The sequence below is a fragment of the Bubalus kerabau genome, chromosome 3 (genome assembly GCF_029407905.1).
Source record: "Bubalus kerabau isolate K-KA32 ecotype Philippines breed swamp buffalo chromosome 3, PCC_UOA_SB_1v2, whole genome shotgun sequence".
Taxonomy (NCBI): Eukaryota; Metazoa; Chordata; class Mammalia; order Artiodactyla; family Bovidae; genus Bubalus; species Bubalus kerabau.
Genome location: NC_073626.1, coordinates 33,313,941 through 33,339,110, shown reverse-complemented (window position 1 = coordinate 33,339,110; position 25,170 = coordinate 33,313,941). Strand labels below are relative to the sequence as shown.

The 25,170-nt window shown below is 42.8% G+C and overlaps 1 protein-coding gene across 1 annotated transcript in view; it reads left to right on the top strand.

Moving 5' to 3' along the window:
• The window catches only part of RUNX2 (RUNX family transcription factor 2), a 135,181-nt gene that overhangs the window by 54,824 nt on the left and 55,187 nt on the right, over positions 1 to 25,170 (top strand). The window contains exon 5 of the mRNA XM_055571282.1: positions 23,580 to 23,753. Within this exon, the coding sequence (XP_055427257.1) occupies positions 23,580 to 23,753 (174 nt within the window). The remainder of the gene's footprint in view (positions 1 to 23,579; positions 23,754 to 25,170) is intronic.

The window sequence follows — 25,170 nt, the reverse complement described above, 5'->3', positions numbered from 1 at the left end:
CAGACCGGGGATCAAATCAGAGTGTCCTGGACTGCAGACAGATTCTTTACCCACTGAGCCATTCGTAAAACACTGAACTACAAGGAGATCCAACCAGTCAATCCTAAAGGAAGAATCCTAAATGGAAGCTGGCTGCTACTCTCTGTCAATGGTTAATTTTCCAGGCTAGCCTTCTTTTTCTCTATTGAGCTCTGGCCTTTTACTCTGAAAGATACACAGTAGAGGCTGGCTTTATTTATTAGGCTCTGTTCTTGCTCTGTTGTTTCAGCCAGTATACTGTCAAAGTAAAACTTGGGTCAGTTCAGTTCAGTCGCTCAGTCATGTCCAACTCTTTACCATCCCATGGACTGCAGCACACCAGGCTTCCCTGTCCATCACCAACTCCCAGAGCCTACTCAAACTCACGTCTACCCAGTCGGTAATGCCATCCAACCATCTCATCCTCTGTCGTCCCCTTTTCCTCCCACCTTCAATCTTTCCCAGCATCAGGGTCTTTTCCAATGAGTCTGTTTTTCGCATCAGGTGGCCAAAGTATTGGAGTTTCAGCTTCAGCATCAGTCCTTCCAGTGAATATTCAGGACTGATTTCCTTTAGGATTGACTGGTTGGATCTCCTTGTAGTTCAGTGTTTTACGAATGGCTCAGTGGGTAAAGAATCTGTCTGCAGTCCAGGACACTCTGATTTGATCCCCGGTCTGGGAAATTCCCTGTAGAAGGAAATGGGAAATGGAAACCCACTCCACTATTCTTGCCTGGGAAATCCTATGGACAAAGGAGACTGGCGGGCTGCAGTCCATGGGGTCAGACATGACTGAGCGAGTCAGAGAGAGAGATAGAGAGACAGAGAGACACACAGAGAGTTAAGGAAATAAATCTGATCAAGGAAAGTAAGTCATATATATATATATATATATTAATTTAAGAAGACTCAACCAAAACCTGTTTGGCAACATAGTTTTCAGGCATGGTGAGGCTGTTTCCTGTTGTTTCTGTTTTTAAGGAATTTCAAGATTTTCAGTTTGTTTAACATTCCCTTGGATTGTTCGAAATGAAAAATGCCTTAGTGTTGGTTGGCGCAAAAAAAAGAGATGTAAAAGTCTTCTTGGAAATGAAAGTGAGTGGAGAGATTTGTCTGCCCAATCCATCAGTAGATAGCAGACCCAGGGTCAAAAATGAGAAACAAAATCTAGGTCTGGGGTGTCGGCAACAGAGGCAAAGTTTCACTCCGGTGTGTATGATGTTGGAATTTCATTTCGTCTCCCAGCAAAAAAGAACAGCCTTAGGTTTTTCTCCTGTTGTGCCAAGAACTCCCTCCCAAGCTTTCGATATATTCTACAGACCACACACAGGAGCAGGGCTGTCTGTCATAGAACCCAGATGCCCAGCTGTGGAAGATATTCTTTCAGCAGCATCCGTCTGTTTCTTGGCACGACGTAGAGGCAGTCTAAAGAAAACAGTCCTGGCCTGCCTGGTGCTGAATACTCTGCTGCTTCTATCTGGGTCCCGGCCTCTGGGTCTGGACACTGCCTGCTGTACACGGCGCTCTGTCTCTGTCTCTCTGTCTCTCAATTTTGTAAAATTCCTGTGGACATCTCCAGAAATTTTACTTTTTTTTTTGGTTGTTTCTCAGCTGATTCAAAGAGAGGTGGTAGGTATTGGAAGGCAAAAAGCGCTAATATAGGGGAAAGAGGCTCTTTCTACAAAGCGCCAAGAATGCTGGCAAAATGAAAGGTAGTTTTCCTGGGTTCCTGTTCAAACTCAGTAATCTTTAATTGCCTAAAAGGGAGAAATGAGTTCATTTCCTAGCCAACCACTTTAATAAAATTCAGATTCAGGGGTAACCTGGCATATTCCGTTCTTAGGGGAATATTCTTAGGCTTAAAGGGTGGTCTCCTTTGAGATCGCTATATTTTAATGGTTGTGTTCTTTGGTTGAAGTCTTTATTTTTACAGCATTTGTGTTGTTCGTCTCTGGCACTGGAAGGATTTTATTTTCCTATGATTTTGATTTTATTTTTAAGGTTAGCAGTTGAATGTTGTGAACATTTACTTAAGAGAGTGGTCCCCCTTTCCTCCCCGCCTCCCCCCAACAACTGCCCTCCGCCAGCCCTCCTACCTGCCAATTGTGTCTGAAGCAATTTCCCAGAAGTTCTGCTGTTGACTTTGGGAGATGCAGGATTTCAGGTTCTCAGTGTCTGTGTGTGTGTGTCTGTCTGTGTATTTGCCCTCCTATCTGACTGATAATTAGCTGTTGCTTGCAAGCTCTGTTCATCTCTCCTGCCTTTTTCCTGACCTGCTCAGAGTATTAACACGTGAGAGTCAAAGTGGGGGAGCCTTATGCATGGCGACAGGTGCTAATCTTCAGGGAAATTTCCCTTGCATTCTACCCATTAAAGGTACGGTACATAAAAATGGCTTAATGTCTCTTTGAAGGTGTCAGCAGGCATGTGTGGACCACACAGAATGGGTTTCACTGAGAGTAATAGAGTGAAATTGTCTGCATAATTATTTTCCTTGGATTGAGAATCAGCAGCCCTCTTTGGGTTCAGGAAATAAACCTCTGTTAAAACCATATGGCACTATTCTCAGAAGAGATGTTATTACAGGGCCACTTCCCTCTGAAATTTTGAGTCAGGAGTTCTTTAAAGGAGTCACATATGTCTGAGAACCAATGTCAAGTTTTCCGCCTCCAGCTCAGTTGTGAAAAAGTCAGAAGTTCTCTTGCCTTTTTCACAAATGCCATCATGGTCAACAGGTATAAGGTCTTGGGACGAGGCCCCCCAAGCTGCAGCGGGTCCAAACATCTCAGGTATAGACACTTTGAATTATTATCTGGGCCAAGGGATTTTGTTCTTATAAGAAGGAAAAAAATGCTCTTAATCCAGTGAAACGTGTGATTTGTCAACCTCAAAAGCGCATCTTTTTTTTTTTTTTTAATGTTGATTTTATTTTTTTGCCTGCACTGGCTAACCACTCCAGTATTCTTGCCTGGAGAATGCCATGGACAGAGGAGGCTGATGGGCTACAGTCCATGGGGTCGCAAAGAGTCGGAACCGGCTGAGCGACTAACACTTTCACTTTCGTGCTGCATGTGGAATCTTAGTTCCCTGACCAGGGATGGAACCTGGTGGAGGTGCAGAGTCTTATCCACTGGATCGCTGGCAAAGTCCCCTGGAAGCACATCTTAAGAACAGGATAATTTCATCCTGTCTGCCCACACCTTTAATGCAGATTCAGTTGCTTTGCTATTTTTTTTTCCCCTTGTCCAGCATCAGTGGCTGTAACATTTTCCTCTGAACTACTTGCCACAGTACTGATATGCCCTGGAGATCACTGTCTTGGAGGGAAAGGTAAAGTGAATTAGAGTATGGTTTGCATAATGGCTAAGGGAATATTTAGGTGGAGAACTAGGTTGGTAAATATATTAAATAATGCTTGTAATACTTTTACATTATACATGTATGTGTATTTCAGTGTTTAAGGACACAGTACAATGTGTACATTGTGATGAATCATTGTGCATTTTATCTTTTTTGAGGAGGGCAGGCTTCCTGTCTAGTGTTTGCTATAAGAGGAAGAAAAGTTGATATTTGTTCGTTTTTATTAGTAAGTCTGAAATAGGATAAGAATCTGTAGAGCTTTTATCTGGCTCTTGGAAATACTAAGAAGTTTGGAAGTCTCTTTAAGTGTCAGACGCCCAGAGAGTGCTTCATAGATATTAAGTCCAAATTTTCATTTCTTATCCAGAAAAAGAAGGCAAGATATGTGAGTTTACGGGGCTTTCCTATTGCCTTGAGTGTTTTTGTAATGAGGACTGTTTTTTACTGGAGAGAATGGTTGTTAGCATATAGATTCTCTCAGGCGCTGGGCCATTTATTTATTCAACAGACACTGATTGGGTACTTTTTATTGGTGTATAGTTGCTTTGTAATGTTGTGTTAGTTTCTGCTGTGCAGGAAAAGGAATCAGTTATACATATATCCCCTCTTTTTTAGATTTCTTTCCATTTAGGTCACCATTGAGCACCAAGTAGAGTTCCCTGGGCTACACAATAGGTTCTCATCAGTTGTCTATTTTATATATGATATTGTTAGTGTGTGTATGTCAGTCCTAATCTCCTAGTTCATCCCCTCCTTCCCTCCTTGGTATCCATAAGTTTGTTCTCTACATCTGTGTCTCTATTTCTGATTTGCAAATAAGTTCACCTGTACTGTTTTTCTAGATTCCACATATAATGATATTGGTTTTCCTCTTTCTGACTTACTTCACTTTCTTTGACAGTCCCTAGTTCTATCCATGCTGCAAATGGCACTATTTTGTTCCTCTTTATGGCTGAGTTACATTCCATTGTATATATGTACCACTTCTTCTTTACCCATTCCTCCGCTGATGGACCTTTAGGTTGCTTCCATGTCCTGGCTATTATTCAAGCATGGTTTTGGAAGTCCTAGCTACCTATATGTACTTTTAAAAGGCCTGTGGGAATGCACAGATGACTTAGTCATATAGATTGCCCAGAAGGCAGCTCAATCTGATAAGGGGAAAAAGCACGGGTGTTAAATGACTGTGCCTGTGTGATAGAAAATGGTAGGAAATGAGAAAGTGGCATAAGATAAGCATAAGAAGGTGGCAGCCAAAGTGAAGGGAAGTTCAGGAGCAGCTTCAGCTTGGGGGGGTGGAGGGAAGGTTTTATGCATGTGAAGGCCTGTGAGCTGGATTTTTTTTTTTTTTACTATTATAAAGTTATTTATTTCTGGCTGTGCTGGGTCTTCTGTGCTCTGTGTGGGCTTCTCATTGTGGTGACTTCTCGTTGCTGAACTGGGGCACCAGGTGCACAGGCTTCAGTAGGTTGGCACATGAGCTTAGTTGCCTCACGACATGTGGGATCCTCTCAGACCAGGGATCAAACCCGTGTCCCCGGCATTAGCAGGCAGATTCTTAACCACTGGGCCACCAGAGAAGCCTGTGAGCTGGGTCTTGACTATCAGTAATTAAACTTACTGGCAGAAATTCTTGAATATTAAATTCTAGGTAAATAGATAGTGACTTTCAGAAGACTTAACACTAAATCTCTTCTATGTTTATAATTGATTAGTACTGCCCCCCCACCCCTGCCCCGTGCTAAACTGCCCCCACCCCCCAATCCAAAAGCATATATCGCTCTGTCTTGACTCTTTGCAGACCTATTGAGGGACGTTATGGCCTGGTACTTTGGCTGGGGTGGTATTTTTCAGTTTTAATTCCCTTCTACATTCCTCTTTATTAATCCTTGACATTAGGGCTGAGTTCAAATAGTGCTTTGCCCCTTGTAGATACTCAGTTGAAGGTAATTCATTGGGACAAAGTAGATCAGGTAATTGAATTACCTTTTAAAATACACAGTGAAGTTTGTTTTTTCAGATTAGTATTAAGGAATGAAAATTTGTGCTGTGAACTGGTACTTGAAACTATTGACCAGTCTAAGGCCTCCTTTCAAATTAACAGAAAAAAAGCCCATTGCAGAATCATAGAAGTGACCATCATGTTTTCTCAAGGGACATGATAAATTGCTGTAGAATTTAGCAACCTCTGGAGTTCAGTGTCCATGTAGGGAAAAGGAAAAGGTCTTAAGATCTTCAGGCCAACTTGGTGGCTCCGACTTTCTTTTCAAAGTCCTTTGATATATGTTTATTAGTTAAGTTTGCAGTTCTCTAAATGCTATCACTCACGCTGTTTGTACTGGACCCCTGCCATGCCTCCATCCATAACAGATGGATTCTTTCCTTCCATCCCCATATACATTCTTCAGGGTTGGTTACGTTCTGATTGACACCGGGAGTGAGACTGCAGAAAGGGGGAAGGTGCAGAAGAAGGACTGGGTTTATTTGATTTTGTTCCTGTATTTCTCTTAAGCTTATTGGAGTGCCAATGGTAGGCTAAGAAGTGGTCAGATATACCACTCCATGAGATTTGGGAAGGCTTTTTCTCCAAAGTCATGCTGGGAAAGATGGTTAGTTTTAGAGATTTTTGCTGTTGCTTCCTGTTTTGTCTCGTTCTCACTCCTCTGGGATGCTGGTTTAGATGTTCCCAGTGTGATATTTAGACTGGACCACGTTTTGGTTACTCTCTGACCTGTGCCCATGACAGGTACAGAGTCACAGACTGGCTTGTGGCTTGGCCCAGAGGTGGCTGATTGCCATGCAGCGGGGAGGTTTGAAAGTATTCCTTTAAAAAAGGAATATTAAATTTTTCCATTTTATAAAAGCATGACCAAGATTGCACTCAGAAGACACTGTGCACACTCGCAGTTGCTGGTGAAGGTATTTTTATTAAAATGATGCCCTGGAGGCATCTAGAAGTGTGAATCTCAGGTTCAGGAGAGACTAGAGATGCACTTGAAGCCGTAGGAGTGGATAATGTTGCTTGGGGAATGGATGGGTACAGAGGACATGGAAGAGAGTTATTTTTTTTTTTTTTTTTTTTTTACCATTGTGGCTGAATTAACTTTGTGCCTTTGGCCCTGGAGCAGGAGGAGAGGTTGCTTTCCTGCCAGGCTTCCTTGGGCCCCTGAAGTAGCTGCAAGAGAGCGGCTCCTGGCTTGTGTCCCTCCAGGAGGAGGGCTGTCTCCACTTTGGTTTCCATGGCACCACTGACCCCCTCCTCCTCCTCTAACTCCACCTCTTTCCCCGCTCCTCTTGCGTGCTGACCCCTTAAATGTTTGGCCTTCTTAGATTCCATTTTAGATACCCTCCTCTACTCATTCTCTGGGTGACCCTGTCATTTACACAGGTGGCTTCAGGTTCCTGTGACCCCTGAAAATGCATCTCCATCCTCTTTGAAATCTCAGACTCATATTTCTGGTTTGCTTCCTGGGCATCTCCACCTGAGTATGTCCCCTGGGTGCTTCAGGGGATGTCTCCCCAAATATTTGGGATTCCCCCACCTCCACTTTAAGCAGACTCCTCCACCCGAATAGGAATCCCCTCTGTTTTTCCAGTTTCAGGTTCTCCACAGTTCACCTGTTTGACCAAACCAGAAACCAGAGGCTGAGCCTCTCCGCCTTACCTCTTACACCTTCTTGTTCTGCTGTGTTGTCTGTTTCTCTGTTCTGTGTCTGAAATGCTTTCCTGCTATAATTGACACTCATCCGTGTTTATTTTCTGGTCTAGAATATAAAAAGAATTCCCTAACTGGTTTCATGCCTCAAACTGTACTGTTTCTTAGCTCTGTTTTCTCCTGTAAGTAAAGTGGTCCTCTGAAACTATAAATCAGCCCATGGAACTCCCTTGCCTAAAATATCTCAGTGGTCCCCTGTTATTTACAAGATGAAGTTCTGATGTTGTGACATTGTGGACAAGGCTATTCAGCATCTGACCTGCCCCCACCGCCTCCCTCCCATACCCTTGTGGTTGAACCCCAGCTCCGCCAAGTTGCTTCACTCTGTACTTTTTAACCCCTGTGTATTTGCACCTGCTGTTCCTTCTGTTTGGAATGTCTTTTTCATCTTCATTTGCTTGACTGAATTCTACTCATCCTTTTAAGTTTATACTCAAGTGCTGTCTCCTCTGCAAGCCCTTCCTGTCTGCTCTTGAAAGTTAAGCATTTGTTTATTTTTATTTTTTGTCTTTCTTAAAAATTAGGGTATAATTACTTTACAATGTTGTCTTAGTTTCTGCTCTGCAGCAACATGCATCAGTTATAAGTGAAGTTGCTCAGTCGTGTCCGACTCTTCGCGACCCCATGGACTGTAGCCTATCGGGCTCCTCCGTCCATGGGATTTTCCAGGCAAGAATGCTGGAGTGGATTGCCATTTCCTTCTCCAAGGGATCTTCCTGACCCAGGAATCGAACCCCGGTCTCCCATATTGCAGGCAGACGCTTTACCGTCTGAGCCACCAGGGAAGACTCATGCATCAGCTATAAGTATATCTATATCCCTTTCCTCTTGAAAGGATACCTATATCCCTTCCTCTCCCCAACCCTATCCCACCCCTCTAGGTTGTCAGAAAGCACCAGGCTGTACAGCAAGGAAGTTAAGCATTTACTTTTCGACTCCCCCTTGCTTACTGAGACCTCAGTTGTGCCATTTGTCACATTGTTGTCGTTATTTGTTGATCTGACACCTCCCCGAGTGCACGTTTCCCTGTGTAGGACATTTTCACCTTTATTACATTTCATCCTGATGACATCCCTATGATGCAGATACTTTGATCCTCATTTGATAGATGAGGAAGTTGAGTCATAGGAGGAAATTGAGTCATAGAAATGATAAATTATTTGCCTATAGCTCTGCAGTCGAGTTCCTGACAAAGCCAGGAACACACTCCCCATGTTCTGGTCCTTGTCAAGTCTGGCCCAGATTTAGATATGGGATTCTGCTTTTTAGTCAGACAGCAGCTTGATCTTTTCACCATTCCATTATATTACATTCACTGATTGTGTGTGTATGTAACCCATGGTGACAGGTAAGGCATCCGTGGCATCACTGATTCTCAGAATTAGAAGTTAGGTTGTCTGTTATCTGACAGATGAGAAAATTCTGTACCCGAGAAGTTCACAAGTTACTCTTAGCTTAGAATCCAAATCTCCTGACGAATAGTCACGGGTTATCTTTCTTAATATGCATTGGGCAATCCTCAGTAACACTGGACGGAGCTTTACTGAATCTCTTGGACTTGTTCAGCCACTAGGCCAGTGGGCTCTTAGGAAGAGCCTTCCCTTGGCACAGAAAGGATATCATTTCTGTGACCATTAAGGGCCCTGAAAGCAGTAGCACCCAGAAGAGGAAGAATCAAATGATGATGTTCTTTCGTTGCTTTTACTCTACTTTCTAGACAGTATTCCTCCTTTTCCAGTGCCTGGAATTCTTGAGTATGTGCCATACTGAAATAAAACCAAGGCATCTACTTAGGCCGATGATGTGTTCAGTAATCAGAAGAGCCATGGTGTCCTGGTATAAGCAGAGTATATAGCAGGTTGAGCCTCAAGAGGACAGCATCCTACTTCTCTGGAAAGGGACATGGAACTGACATTGGTAGTGACTCTGTCCCTTCACTGGCTCTCCCTCTCTGTACACATATATGTATGCATATAATAGACAGAATATCAGTTTAAAACCACACACATGCATGTATGGAAATGCTGATACTTTATACATTTTATGCAGACCAAAGAAAAATCTTTATATGGCCTTACTGACTAGATAATTCAGCATGAAGCCAGCAAACCAAAATCCTTAAAACTTTACATCTGCTTTGGGGGAAGAAAAAATGTTTGATTTTAATCACCTGAAGGCATTTTAAAAAATATTTTTAAAAATGTATGGAACTGGTGCCTCTATCATAGTCTTTCATTGAGAAGGTACTGATGATGAATTCTGAAAAATGGAAACCAACCCACTTCCTTGGATTTGAAAAGCCTGCACTTTTGTAGTCTGCTGTGCCTTGAAAAAAAAGGTAAAACTTGCTATCTCCTAACTCCATTGAACACTACTTTAGATTCCTTTTTGTATAACAATAACTTGATCCTACTCAAAATACTTGGCACCTTTTGTGACAGAGTGGAATGTAAGAACACTTTAGCAGATCTGAAAGCAAGTAAACGCTGGTTGTTTTGGAATGAAGAGGTAGAGTTTTCAGCTCTTTATTCCAAGTTTGCAGAAAATAAGAATCCTGAGATTAACACAATAGACTCCCTTCATTACACACGACTGAACAAAGCAATTATCTGTCTATCAAGACTGTACTACATTGTGCAACAGCATTTAGGAAGGGTGGATGGATGGGTGGATCAACACGATTCCATTGGAAAAGGCTGCTGATCCACGAGGGAATTTTTCTGAGTTTAACTTGTAAACGGTTTTATTTTGGAGTTTATATCATGTTACCCTTGCAGTTTAGAGAGAAATGAGGTTGTTATTTTTTAATGTTGTTGATGGCATTTTTTAGTTCCTTACCCATCTGACTTTTATTAGGGGGGTTGTTTCAAAGACATCTCCTGTTTAATCATGTTTAAACAATCTGTTTAAGACCTGTTGTGTAGATATAAACACAATAGTCCTTTAATGTAGTAAAACAGACTTCTGACAGACACAGCACGTAACAGGCATCCATCCATTATTGCTTAAGCCGCTGTTCCTTCCACGCCTGACCTGAGAGGGTAACCACAGAGCTCAGCTGACAGCATTGGCCGCTCCGAACACTGACATACCCTGTATTCATGTCTAGGGAGCAGAGAATTGCAGAGCGGCAGACAATTGGAGAAGCCTTAGACCAGATTAAAACTAAGTACCTTAAATCTGTCTTAATGGCTGTGTTTACATCTCCTTCTTCTTCATTCCTTTAAAAAACTAATCAGGTTTCGCAAGCGTTAAGAAAACCACCTCTTCTTGCCAGCTGGACTCGGTCCAGTTTAAGCAAGAAGTTCTGCCCCCCTCCCCTCTTTTTTTTTTTTTTTCTGCTTTGTCTTTTTCTTTTTTCTTCTTTCTTCTTCTATGATCTTCACTGCCATTCAGCACAGCAAGACCAGGCTGCAGGAGCTGGCTGACTTTTTCCTTGGGTTATTACTTTTTAACATTTTCTTCCTGTTACAGAAATGGGAAAATTGAAAATGATGTTCCTTGGCTGTAGCAGCAAATGTCAAGAGAGGAGCCCTTTGCACTTTTTAATTGCTTCTATGTAGTGCCTTTTTTTTTTTTTCTTTGCTTGAAACACACACACAGTCACACAGCACATGCCCCAAAACTATAATAATGAAAGAGAAACAGGGAAGATCGCATGCAAAGGAAACTCAGCCAGGATCCAGGAATTGCGTGACAGTCCGTAGGCTAGTTGTCACTAGACCCTTTGAAGAATAATGCCATCCATGTTTAGCTGGATTATTGGCAAATAAACAGTGATGCTTTTTGTTCAACTATGGAAACTACCATTTCCATTGCCTGCAACGTTACTGTAAAAAAAAAAATCTTTACATCTCTCCGTGGGGGTCTCTATAAAGGCCAGTAACACAGAACTGTGGTGTGTGAGAATAGATTATAGTCAGAGAAGGCAAAAGAAATGTTTTCAGAACTAACACACTCAAGTTTTACCAAGTTTGGGGAGTAATGTGTAGGCATAGAGAAAGAGATCTTTTGTTCATTTCCCAGAAACTGAAGGGAAAGTTGCAGATTCTGATGGGCCAAGGACAGTTGTGGACGTTGGGTTGTAATTAGTAGAACAAGATATGTTGCGATAACACTGAGTCAGTAAGACAGGGTATAATGTAATAAAATATCTGAATTATGGGTCTCACTGCTTTTTCTTCTTTGGTTCTTTCTAGGTGTCTTTTCCTTAGCTTTTTTTCCTTCTTCTTTCCTTGTGTGGCAGCCTGGTGTATCAAAAAGAGGACCAAGGCAGGTCCGGGTCACTACCTGCTTCCATGACTTCAGACAAGTCACCGGGGTTTTCTGGGCATCAATTCCTTCTCTTTTCTCTTCTCTCTCACTCTTTTTTTTTTTTTTTTTCCTTCTGGCTGCACCTTTCGACTTGTGGGATCTTAGTTCCCTGACCAGGGATTGAACTGGTGTCCCCTGTGGTAGAAGCCTGAAGTCCTCACCCCTGGACCACTAGGAAAGTCCCTCAATTCCTTTTCTAAAATAAAAATGTGATCTGGTGAAACCCACATTCTCTTCCAGCTCTGAAAAATTCAAATTCATATCATCTGACTTTGAATGGGAATACAAGTGGAGATCATTCCTTGGAAGCAACAGGCAGACAAAGTCAAGGAGAGTAGGGGTGGAAGTGGAAGGAAAGTGCCAGAGAACTGAGAGGTGAAGAGGCGGAGTAGACTGGAGACTCTTGGGACAGAGCAGAGGGGCTGTGCTGAAGTCAGCCAGGCTCCCTGTAGAGTTCTGTCTCCCCCGCCCTCAAAAATATTACATCCCCTCTTATATATTTCCATTTTGTTTTCATCTGGTCTTTCTTTACATTTTTAAAGTTCTTTTTTCTCCTTCCCTCCCACAAATTTCTCTTTCTTTAGGTATTTCAACTTATTTGACTCCTTTATTTCAAGAAAAAGTGTTGCACGCCAAGCATATGTTGTTTAGAGGCTGTTCCCTGGTGGGTGACTGTCCTTTCTTCCAGATACTTTATTCTTTGATCATGGGAATTTGCCTCAAATCTACAGTTATAGAGGAACTTGCATTTATATCCACGCAAATTAATATCTCACAGTTCTTTCATTTGTGTGTTTATCGAAAGATCTTGAATTCTTTAACCTTTAGAAGCCTTCAATTTTGAAAGAGGCTGTCCTTCAATGATCTCTCTCATGCATCTAATTATATTTAAAAAAAATGACTCAATACGAGTTTGGGAGAGTGAACTTTTTACTCACTGATCTAAACTGGCGCCTCTTATTATTAAAATAAAGCAAATTCAGCTTTTAACATTTTTTTCTATGAACTGGAGTTCCTAGAATATTTCTATGTAGTCTATGGCTTAACTATGTAATTATGTCTCTTGAGTAGATTATGTTTTTCTTCCCATAATTATGTTTTTACCCAAGAGACTTGGAAGGCTTCAGACCTCTCTTGGGTGAAATTGTTCTTCTTCTCTTCTTTCCTGATGAACTCTGAATTCTACATGCCTGACTATGTTCAAGGGCTTGAAAGTGGGCCCTTGAAGATATGTGGTGGTGGTTATGATTTTTTTTTTCCTTTAGAAATTGGTTTATAGATTAAGAAGGGCCCTCAGAGGGAAGCTCTGTTAGTTCATTTTTGAAATGCCATCAGAGAAGAATCTCCTGGAAGGGGATTTGTTTATGATCTGTGGTCCTCTGTCTGCAGCCAAACACTAACAGTAGTCCAGGGCTGTCTTGTCTCACGGGCCATCCTGTGTGCACTCTGGGGCCCCATGCACACATCGCATGGCATAGTTGCTCATTTCCAGCGGCTCAGAGGAGCTCCAGGCCTTAAACACGAACAGTTTCTTAGTCTGTTTCATTATTCTAGTCCCAAAATAGTTTTTGACCTGAACCAGACAGCATAGTCTTAGGAAAAAAGATGACTCAGCAGCCTTTCCCAGCAAAGATTAGAGACTCATCAATTTAACTGTGGGAAATGTTTCCCAATAACCAGCCTTTTTTTCCCCTCTCCTCTCTGACTTTTACTGAACAAAAGGAGAGAGAATTCTAAATACATCAGTGTTCCCATTTATGAATTAATTCAACAAGTATCTGTTGTGTGTCTTCTCTGTACCTAGTTCTGTGCTAGAGTGCTAGATGTAAGACATGATACTCATCTTCAGGTTCATAGTCAAGTCCAGGAGAGCCTAAGATATGAGGCTTTTAAATTTTAGATAAATTCATGGAAGAGTGAAAGTGTTAGTCGCTCAGTTGTGTCTGACTCTTTTGCAACCCCATGGACTGTAGCCTACCAGACTCCTCTGTCTATGGAATGCTCCAGGCAGAAATACCAGAGTGGGTTGCCATTTCCTTCTCCAGGGGATCTTCCCAACCCAGAGATCGAACCTGGGTCTCCTGCACTGCAGGCAGATTCTTTACCGTCTGAGGCACCAGGGAGTTAATGCTTACTGAATGCCTACGACACTTAAGCATAACCACATGCAGTGGACAAAAAGCAGTTGTAGCTGATTTCAGTTTGCCGTGATAGAAACCAGAAGACTCACCAAAGCCCTCGAGACAGAAAAGACCGGAACAGCATGATGACCAGGTTGAGGCTGGGAAGGGATTTGGCCAACGTAGATGCTGAGGAGAGCCAATTCTAAGTGGAGGAGGAAGCTTGGGCAAAGGCACGGGGACTCTTTGAAGAACTGTGAGGACTCCAGTGTGAACAGAGCTTAGGTTGGGAGCAGTACAGTTGGAGCCATTGGAAGAGAGCTTGATAAGGTACCTAGAGACCATCTTCTCCAGGCCAGGTCCTTGTTTGCTAGGCTTAGGGGCTCAGCTTAATTCAGTAGACACTTTAAGATGGTGGAAAGGGTTGGAGCAGGTAAGTAATGTCACTGTTAGGATTCAAGCACTAAAAGGACTTTAGGAATTATGAAAACTATCTCTTCATTTTTAGTTGGCTCAGAGAGTTCCATTAAACCCTTTCTGTGGTCATACAGGGTCTTCCCTGGTGGCTCAGATGGTAAAGAATCCTCCTGCCAATGCAGGAGATCCAGGTTCAACCCCTAGGTTGAGAAGATCCCCTGGAGAAGGGAATGGCAACAACCAGTCCTTGCTGTTTCAAATATGCCAGCCTGCTGCCCTGGTGTCTTAGCCACAAGTGAGAGGTTAGGCATGGTCCTAGCAGAAACGAAACCCAGGGGCACATCCCTGTAGATGGACTTGAGCTGCAGATACTATAGGCATGGGCTTGACTGGATGGATGCTGGGGTCAAGGAAAGAGAGTTGGGAAAGACCTCAGCTGGATTTTGAACCTGGGAGACTGGGAAATGGTGATATTAATGGAAACAGGGAAATTTGAGGAGAAGTTGGTTGGGACTGTTTGCAGTGGCGTGGGCAGGGGTGGGGAGGTGTGTAAGGGAGAGGCGAAGAGCTTGTCTAAACATTACAAGCGTGACAAGGCTACAGGTCTTCAATTCTTAGACTTTCACAAACCACCAGTGAAATGCAGTCATCTGAATGTAAACAGAGAAGAGTTTCACTTTTCTCAATAGTATTTTCATTTTCACATGTATGTAGGAATGCAGAACTTCAAGGTTTTTAATCTAGAGCCTCAGGAAAGTGTTTGGACCCAAACTTGGCATGGCTTCCCTAAGAACTGACTGGAATCTGTCTCATCGTCTCTGTTACGGTGCTTTTGTGGAAAAGCAACTAAACCAAACTCTCTCAGATAGAGTAAGGCTTATCCTTTGAGGTAAAATTCCATTTCATTTGGAATTGAATTGTGACTTTAGAATTAGTTCACTTGATTTGCAGCAACATGGACGGACCTAGAGATTATCATACTGAGTGAAGTTAGTCAGACACAGAAGGAGAAATACCATATGACATTCCTTATATGTGGAATCTAAAAAGAAATGATACAAATGAACATAAAAAACAGAAAGAGACTCACAGATTCAGAGAAGGAACTTATGGTTGTGGAAGGGAGATTGTTAAGGAGTTTGGGATGGTCATATACACACTGCTATATTTAAAATGGATAACCAACAAGGACCTGCTGTATAGCACCTGGAGCTCTGCTCAGTGATATATGGCAGCCTGGATGGGAGGGGACTTTGGGAGAGAATGGATACATGTGTATGTATGACTGAGTCGCTTTGCTGTCCACCTGAAACTATCACAGCATTGTTAATTGGCCTCAATACAGCATAAAAAATTAAAAGTTAAAAAAAATTAGTAAATTTAGTCAACTTGTCCCCTAACTCCTCTCTGCAAACACTCCATCATGTATCACTTTCAGGGTAGAGAGATTAGGATTGAAGGCATCATTTTTGTCCCCCTTCCTCAGAACTGCTGTGGAATAGCATCCCTATTGCATATAACCTATTAACTCTGAAAAATGGTAATTCTCTCCCCTCTGCAAGTCCTCTCCCATCTTCCTTTTTACTCTCTAAGTCATTGTCTCAGCATTCTTAGATGGTTCTATCCTGTGGCTTGAGCCCTGGGATATTGGACGAGATCTCATTCAGTCACTTATCTGTTGGCAGCGAAATTAGCTCACATCTCCCCAGACCCCGCTCTCCTCCAGGGAAGCCTAATGCATGGCCGGGGAGGCTCACAGATTCTAAAGTGTCACTTTATTGGTCAAGGGGTAGAATAATCTGTTTACAAGGAGAGATTAACATATATAAATATATATTGCATCATTGAAAAGGATGTATAGCTGTGAAACGAGAGATGTCAAGTGATTTGAAGGTGGTTTGCCTCTATTTAGGTTAATATCACATATATGTTCAGCATCATCTTGATCACAGGACAGTTATTATCAGGGTCAGTTTTTATACATATTATATGTATTATATATAATATATATATTATGTTTATTATATGTAATATATAATATATAATAACTGTTCAGACAGTTTTTATCATTTGTCCTCCAGCTAGCTTTTCTCCTTTCTCTGCTTATCGAAATCCTTCTCCACCTTTGAGGACATAATGAGCTCATTGGTGAGGGTTTCCCCTTTCCTTTTAGTTAACACCAGTTGCTTCACTGCTCTTGCAGTGGCATTTTGTTATTTTTTATCAGAGAAGGCAATGGCACCCCACTCCAGTACTCTTGCCTGGAAAACCCCATGGATGAAGGAGCCTGGTAGGCTGCAGTCCATGGGATCGCTGAGGGTCGGACACGACTGAGTGACTTCACTTTCACTTTTCACTTTTCACTTTCATGCATTGGAGAAGGAAATGGCAACCCACTCCAGTGTTCTTGCCTGGAGAATCCCAGGGATGGCGGAGCCTGGTGGGCTGCCGTCTATGGGGTCGCACAGAGTTGGACACGACTGAAGTGACTTAGCAGCAGCATCATGAAAAATTAAAAGAAATTATATTTCATAAAACCCCAGATACCCATCACCTTGTTTTATAATGAATAGCATTTTGCCATGTTTGCTTCATTTGTTATTTTACTGAAATATTTTACAGGAAACACCAAACATCAGGACATTTAACCTATAATTATTTGTTCTAAAAGGCAAGGGCATATTCTTACTTAATTACCAAAAGCACCTCTTCCTTAATATTTTGAAATGGTCCATACTTATAATTCTTCAATAGATCCCTAAACTGTAGTGTTTCAGTGATTGCCTCACAGTCCTTTGCAGTTATACGTTATTGATCCGCTTTCTTCCCTACTAGACAACGCACTGCTTGAGGGCAAGGACGTTTACTCCCCCCTCCTCTTACTATGCCCAGTGAGACTTGCATGGTAGACGATCAGGACACACTGGCTGGACTAACTGACCTGAATAAGGATGTGCACTGGTTCCTGATTGATGCTTTAGTGCAGATCTGCCTGTTAACATTTATTTATAAATTGTGTCTTCCTGATACCCAGGATGCAAGTAGATAGATAACTAATAAAAGAAGTGAGTGCTTTTATTTGGAAAAATAATTTATTTGGCTGTGCCAGATCTTAGCTGTGGCACATGTAATTTCCATTTTCATTGCAGCATGCTGGTTTCTCAGTTGCGGCATGTGGGATCTAGTTCCCTGACCAGGGATTGAACCCGGGCCCCCTAAATTCGGAGCACAGAGTCTCAGCCACTGGGCCACCAGGGAAGTCCCAAGCAAGGAGTACTTAAAACCGATTTCAAATACTTCTGTAAAGAGAGGAGCTGTCGGGCATCATGCCCAGTGACCAGCAAAATGAACCCCGCAGTGCCATGTGAGGATGGATGGGCTGTGACATGGCATGCCCCTTGTGAAAGGGGCACTCTTTTGTCAGTACGCTTGGGCATCCTTCACAAGGGTGCTGTAGCCGAGGCAGCGCATCACGCTGTGGATACAGTGCAGAGAGCGTGAGGCTCTGATGGGGCTCAATCGACTTTTATAAAAATGGGCAGAATGGGTCACATAAGAGTGGCACGTTCGTTTTCATAGTTCACATACCACAGTTTCAGAGTCTTCATGGGCCAGTTTCAGATGCATGATTTTTAAAGCAGAAGTTCTAATGGCAACATTACCAACTTTCGCTGGGGGTGAGCCGCGCCCTTGGACTGAAAGAGGCAGGCGGGGAAGAATGGGGCCCTTAGACTATTGGTTGATGACTTAACGTTCCTCATGCGTCTCTAGAGATGTGTGAATGCTGTGACCTTTCCATCACGCTTTCTTCTTGCGCTCCTGTGTTTGTTGCAACAAAAGTCACATTCAGCCAAACACACTAAACTTTTTGAAAGAAATTTGTTCTGAAAACTCCTTTTTTTCCCATTTGATATTAATTTTTGACCTTGATTTCCCTTGAGTCAATGATGATGTGCCATTTTAATCTAAAATAAGCTGGTTGGCCATGAGAGGGAAAAGAGCCCTGCTGCAGCAGTTGAAGACCTGAGTTCTCATCCTGACACTAACTATGCGATTTTGAGCAGGTCATCTCCCCTCTCAGGGACTCAGTCCTCATCCATTAAAGAAGTGCATTGCTCCAAAATTGAGTCTAAATGATTTCTCTTGTCCTTTTCAGCTCTGCGATTCTAAATGACTTGCAGCAATGCGTAAGAATTATAGTGACGAGTGGGCGTAACGGGGAGTGGGGTGGGGGAGAGGAGGGTGAGACAAACTGAGAGAGTAGTATTGACGCATATACACTGCCATGTGTAAAACAGAGAGCTACTGGGAAGCTGCTCTATAGCACAGAGAGCTCACCTTGATGCTCTGTGATGACCTAGAGGGGTGGGATGTGGGGAATGGGATGGAGATCCAAGAGAGAGGTGATGCACGCACACACACACACACACAGCTGATTCACTTCGTTGTACGGCAGGAACTAACACAACATTGTAAAGCAATTATGTGCCAATAAAAAGAAACAGAATTATAGTAAGAGCAAATGGGACGTTTTCAGAAAGCAAGGAAGCTTTCACTTAAATGAATGTTCTTCAGGGAAATGTCTTAGGAAGCACCCATAAAGGCTGGTCTCTAAAAAAGGAGCCTAGCCCGTTGGATTCATGCGATTTCCAAATAAAAAAGGAAAATTTTCTTGAGGGTTGTGGGGAGGAAGATAGTGCTGTAATATAATATCCTGAGACAGAAAAAGTTCTCTAAACCAAGACATTTAGATCCAAGACATTTATCTAAAAAAGGAGACCATTCGTTCATTGGATAAACATTTATTGAGCACCTACTATATGATAGGGATTAACCTGGGTTGTGAGAATATAGTTGTAAACAAGCCAGAGCACTTGTCTTCATGAGACTCAGTCTGGAGATGAATCAGTGCTTGAGATGATTACGGATTGTGATGGCAGCCAGCAAGGGAATTGAGCAGGGCGTCCTCTAGCAGGAGGGCGCCTACCCTGGGTCTGGGAGGCAGGCAGCCTTCATAGGAGGTGGTGTTCACCTTGAGGTCTAAGAGATGAGAAAGAGTGGGCTGTGTAGAGAATCAAGGGAGAGCATTTCAGATGCGTGATTTCTTTAAGCAGAAAATGGAGAGGTCCTGGGATGGGACACTGGAAGGAGACAATGGCAGATGCCCAGAGAGACCTGATGGGGTCCTGAGCCAGGGCTGTGCTGGTGGAAATGAGAGAACTGAATAGATTCAAGGTAGACTCTCAAGATGGGAATGGTGACTCGATGATGGACTGAATGCGGGGAGTGAGGGGTAAGGGGAAGTCAAGGAAGGTGTCAAGGTTTTTGGCTTAAGGGACGGAGTGGCTGGTGCCATTTACTGAGATGGGGGCTCTTAGGGAGGAACAGGATTTCTTGGAGAAAATAATCAAGATTCTTGTCTTAAATACACTGCATTTAATATACCTTTGAAATGCTTCAGGGGAGAGTCAAGTAGACAGAGGGATGCACAAACCTGCATCTTAGGATAGAGGTCAAGTTCACCCCAGCAATGGGGGAAGGCATTGGAGTGAGTTGGTGGTCTTGAGCTCGTGGGTCTGTGGGATCATCCTGGGCTGTGGCTTTCTACATTGGCTGCACGATGGACTACGTGATGAGCTTTTAAAGAATAACTTCCCAGGCCCCTCTTCCAGAGCCCTGGATGTAATTGAGGTGATGGACATCCATATTTTTCAAAGCTTCCTGTTGCTGCTATTGCTGTTCAGTCTCTCAGTTGTATGTGACTCTTTGTGACCCCATGGACTATAGCCTGCCAGGCTCCCCTGTCCATTGAATTTTCCAGGCAAGAATACTGGACTGGGTTGCCATTTCCTTCTCAAGTGGATCTTCCTGACCCAGGGATCAGATCCAAGTCTCCTATGTTGCAGGTGGATTCTTTACCACTGAGCCACCACCAGCAGCAATAGCCACAGATACAAGACAGCAGTTATCCATTCTTCATAGCTTCCTCCTGCTTGGAAGATCCACTCTTTGGTCCTTTATCTTTATAAAAATAATTTTTATTAAATTTTGGCCATACCATGTGGCATGTGGGATCTTCGTTCTCCAACCAGGAATCCAGCTCATACCCGCTGCAGTGTTAAGTGCAGAGTCTTAACCACTGGACCACCAGGGAAGCCTTCCTTTGGCCCTTCAGATGACATTTGGTTTTCTCAGTACCATGGCAGAGTATCTGTCCTTGATTTAAGTCAGTGTACCCTTTTTCCTCCGAGTCCTCGATTTCTGAAGGGATGTCTTGGGTGCTGAGGATTTAAGTACCTCTTCTTTCAGCCTGGCATTCAAATGTCACCCTGATGTGGTTTAGTGGTAACAAGTACTTGTCATGGTTGAAAGATGAAGCACCATTTGGCTTCTGCTCTTCATTCTCCTGCAGGGATTCTGTTGTGGTCGTGGTGGTGGCTGTGAGGGGGCAGACATTCTAGAAGGAAAAATGCAGGGTTTTCTGTACAGATGCAACTACAGATAGACGTTCCCCAAATCACTATAGGGTGTCTGCAGATACTTGGTCGCTCATCTTTGAGGATCATTTCCAAAAGGTCATTGAGGCTTTTCAGATTGCACCTGCTCTTAAATTTCTCACACACGCTTGTGCTCCTCAAAGTCCTTGATTCTTGCTTACGACCCCCTATCACTGCCCTGAAGCGCCAGAGGAAATAAATGTGTCCTCACACACCTGTGTACTGAGTTCACGTCTTATACGGTCTCCATGCGTGGCATGCATGCTCATTCGTGTCTGACTCTTTGCAACCCTGTGGACTGTAACCCTCCAGACTCCTCTGTCCATGGAATTCTCCAGGCAAGAACACTGGAGCAAGTTGCCATTTCCTTCTCCAGGGGATCTTCCTGACCCAGGGATTGATCCCTTGTCTTTGGCCTTTCCTGCATTGGCAGGCAGGTTCTTTACCATCTGAGCCACTGGGAAAGCCCCCACATATGGTCTCCATGAAAACCTAATGAAAGGTCTGTAGAAAGCAGAGGCAGAGCTCGTTAACTTTTCTTGTGACTGTGGCCCCTATAAAGCCCCACTATATAGAGGAACCATGTGAGATCATGGAGCCCTCCCTTCAACCCTCAGGGAATCTGCTATTCCCAAAATATGGCCTATTAAAAAAATAACTTCCAGAGACAATTCCGTAAGCTTTCTTGTTAATGTTTACAGCTGTATCGACACCACACCAATAGTTTTTTTTGGGTATGTGTATGAACAACAGAATCCATGGATCTAAGTGTGATGAGTACTATGTAATTCTCGAATCGTGAACCTTGTAAGACACAGCAAAGTGTACTGATGGAAGTTTGTTTAGGGTAATGGGTGAGGTATTAACTTTGTAAATGAATCCGTGCTTCTGCTTGTCTTGAAAACCAGCCTGACGCCTTGCAGGGCTTAGTCCTCAGGTCCTTTATTCTGGCAATCTGAATTTTTTTCAGTCCTTTGTAGCAGCTGAGAGAGGAAGGGAGATGCTGGGATCCAACATGGATGGTGCCACGCAATGTATAGAAAACTTGGTCTGCTAGGACCTGAACTGCATCCTGATCCAGGAGCAGGTGGTCAGTAGCTGAGACCCATGGGCTAGTTGTTTTCTCTCTGTAGGCCTCGGTCACTTCATCTGTGACCACTTTTCCTTCTGGGGCCTGGGAGCTGTTTTGGATAAGTCTTTGAAGGTCCTTTGGCTCACACGGTAAAGAATCCACCTGCAATGCAGGAGACCCAGGGTCGATCTCTGGACTGGGAAGATTCCCTGGAGAAGGAAATGGCAACCCACTCCAGTATTCTTGCCTGGGAAATCCCATGGACAGAGGATTTCTGGCAGGCTACCGTCCGTGGGGTCACAAAGACTCGGACATGACTGAGCGACTGACACACACGAAGGTCCTTTAGATTTCTACTATCTATTTGTAATCTGGATAAAATGTCATAAATGGTGGGGAAAACAGCCATCAGTAAACAATGAGCTTTCCTAGTTTGTCCTCATCATTTTTCTCCCAGTCTCGGCCCCTCAGTTGTAGCCCGCCCCAGACTTAACACTGGCAGGACGTAGGGTGGTGGGTGCATTTCAGTTAATGGGCCTTAGTTGGAACATGTTTGGCTGTGGAGGCAGCTACACCCCTATTACCAGGCCTTGGCTTCCTGTCTGTTTTCTTTGGGCTGGGTAGGCAATGAAAAAGGAGACAGCAAAATACATTTGGGGGCAAATAAAATAAGGAATTTGTCTTAGGAGGACAGCTTATAGTTGGGAAATTCTAATGCTGGGCTTAACCCTGTCCCGATATATCTCTCTTGTCCTGTACTAAGTGGGTGAGAAGGTGTTCTTGCTACTTGTAGAATCGACCTTCCCATTCTCAATGGCTCCTTCAAGGTTTATTCTATTATGGATAGTACTCCTAATGCCCTTAATTTTTTCCTGCAAATTCTTATTCTAGTCATCATCTTAAATGGCTCTTCTTTGAATTAGCTTCAGTTACTTAACATTTTACTAAACTGTTGGGGCAACATACTAGGGCTTCGCTGGTGCAGAATATGAAATGTATTTCTGTTTAGCCAGTAGACATAATGGTACTTGTTCACCACAGTCCCACTCTACAGATTTATACTAAACTAATACTGCATCAAGATTCAGATGTTTTCCTGTTAATACCTGCACCAAGGCAATACTATACTCTTTGCTAAAAATGATTGGATGATTTTTTAAAAGTCTTAGTATCTTGGTTGTATTTCAGTTTGCATAGTTCTTTAATATCTAGAATTCCCTTGGATTTTATACTGGAATAAACTAGAATAGAGGCAAAGCAAAGTTTTTTTTGTTGTTGTTTTTTCAAAATAATGGATTCTCACATTCCCATGGTAACCCTAAGGCTATTTTTCAATTTCTCTTACAGAACCACAGTACTCGATTTAAAATAAAAAACCATTCTCTCTGATTAAACATAGTTTATTATACGCTTTCAGGCTTTGACATATCACAAAATGGCCACATTCCTCTAGAGAATTTGAGTTTCCCTGCCTGTTTTTGTTTCCCTCTTAAAGGGGTTCTCAGTTTGAGTTTTCATTTTTCAGAAGGGAGTCACCATAAGGTACAGTTGTAACATAAAAAAGGAAAAGTCACTTATGGTCATCACGGAAATGTCCCTTTGACAAATGTGTTTGTCTCTGTCTCTGCCCCAAGTGCGGCCCAGTATGTGTTCCATGCATAGACTCAACTTCCTGGGATGTTCCCTCCTTCTTGAAATGAGCAAACACAGTCCCGGACACGGTCACCCTTCCCATCCTCACCAAGAGGCCAGAGGGGGGAGCCCAGAGAGTCCCTTTGGGCTCTGGTGTCCAGACCTCACCACTGACACTTGGCCCCGAGTCACCCCTCTGGACCCCTCAGCTCTCCATTCAGAACCAAGCCACGGACACTAACCATGGAATGATGTTTACAAAGCCCTTTGAAATGGAAGACATTATACAGATGCTTCATTATAAAGATCAGTATTGCAAATTCCTTGGCTTACCCCTCCCCCCCCCCCCCAGTATGTATGTTCACGTATCTATTTAGCATGGTCAATTGTTCAGCTAATTAATATGCTTTTATTTTATGATTTGCTATTTCCAGGGCACAGACAGAAGCTTGATGACTCTAAACCTAGTTTGTTCTCTGATCGCCTCAGTGATTTAGGGCGCATTCCTCATCCCAGTATGAGAGTAGGTGTCCCGCCTCAGAACCCACGGCCCTCCCTGAACTCTGCACCAAGTCCTTTTAATCCACAAGGACAGAGTCAGATTACAGGTAAGACAGACTCCTAGGTCTCACTTGCGCAGACTCCGGCAGGCTGGGGGTGAGGGGCTTCCAGATGAGACGCGTTCACTTCACAACTCCTGGAGCTGGGAAATGGCTTACGATGAAAGAGATCGACACTTGAAGATACTGACCTTCTTCTTCTTCTTCTTTTTTTTTTTTTCTTTTTCATAAAAAGCAAATACCAATATTCACTAACTTGGGGATAAAGCTTGGGGGAAGTCTCTACGGATGCTGTCCTCCATAGTGATGTCAGTCTGAGCAGAGGTGGGATGGTTTATACCATGCTCTCTGGGAGAATGTGTGTTGTAAGTTTCTCTATATTGTGTCCAGGTGGTGTGGGGGATAACATCACACCCTCACTATTAGAAAATTAGTGTTACTGGCTCAGATTTGGGCTTAAGTTTCTTACATGTATAACTATTTCATTAAGTGTGCTTGAAAACTGCCCAGGGCTAACAGGAAGTCTTGATTGGTGGTTACAAGGCAAGACCAAGGAGCAGCTCCTTGGGCAGACAGAATCCCACCCCCCACCCCCGCCCATTCCCGTTGAGCTCCCGGTCTTCATGCGACATTTCTCTTTATGCATTCCAGTGTGCTTCTTGCTTTACTTTTCTTCTTAAAAATGAACATCAGCATCGCATTACAGACTAATCATTCACATTTGGTGCATTAAGACTCCCAACTCTTTTTCTTTTTTTGATCCTATCTGGCTTGGGCAGATCTTACTGTAGGACTAGTCTGATTGCTTTTATGTCATGGTGATGATAAAGTATGCTAATCATTGTACATCTTTAATTTGCTATCACAGTATTGAGAGCAGCAAGGAACTCATAGATCATCTAGTTACTATTGTTGGCAGAGGGACCAGATGAGAGGGAAATGATTCAGAACAAAAAGTATGATAAACTCGGATCATTTCAAAGGGTTAGTTTCTGTCTGTAGCAGTTAGGTTTTGAGTGTCCTTAATGGTTTGTAAGCATAATTGTTTATAAACAAAATGACCTGCCTCTGCTTCTCTCCTGCTCATATTAGATATATATCTTCTTGGATATTTACTTATGTTTCTGTGAGTCTATATTAGTCTGAAAATTTGGGTATGCCTGAGTATATACGTTTAATATAATATAGAACTATAAAAATAAAATATCTAAGCACTGAAGAGAAACAGATACCTGTATTAGGGAAGATCCTTAGAACTCTGTGAAGAGGAGTCATGTATTAGATTTAAATAAATCCCCAAATGTTGAAATGTAGGAGTCAGGTTAGTGTATTCACTAGACATGGGTCCTTGATAAAAATGCCAGCGTGAAATTCACACTAACTTGTGAATTTGAAGCTTGTGGCTATAGGTGCTGATGCATTTAAAGTAGTGGACTTTTTAATTTTTTATTGATTTAAATTTTTA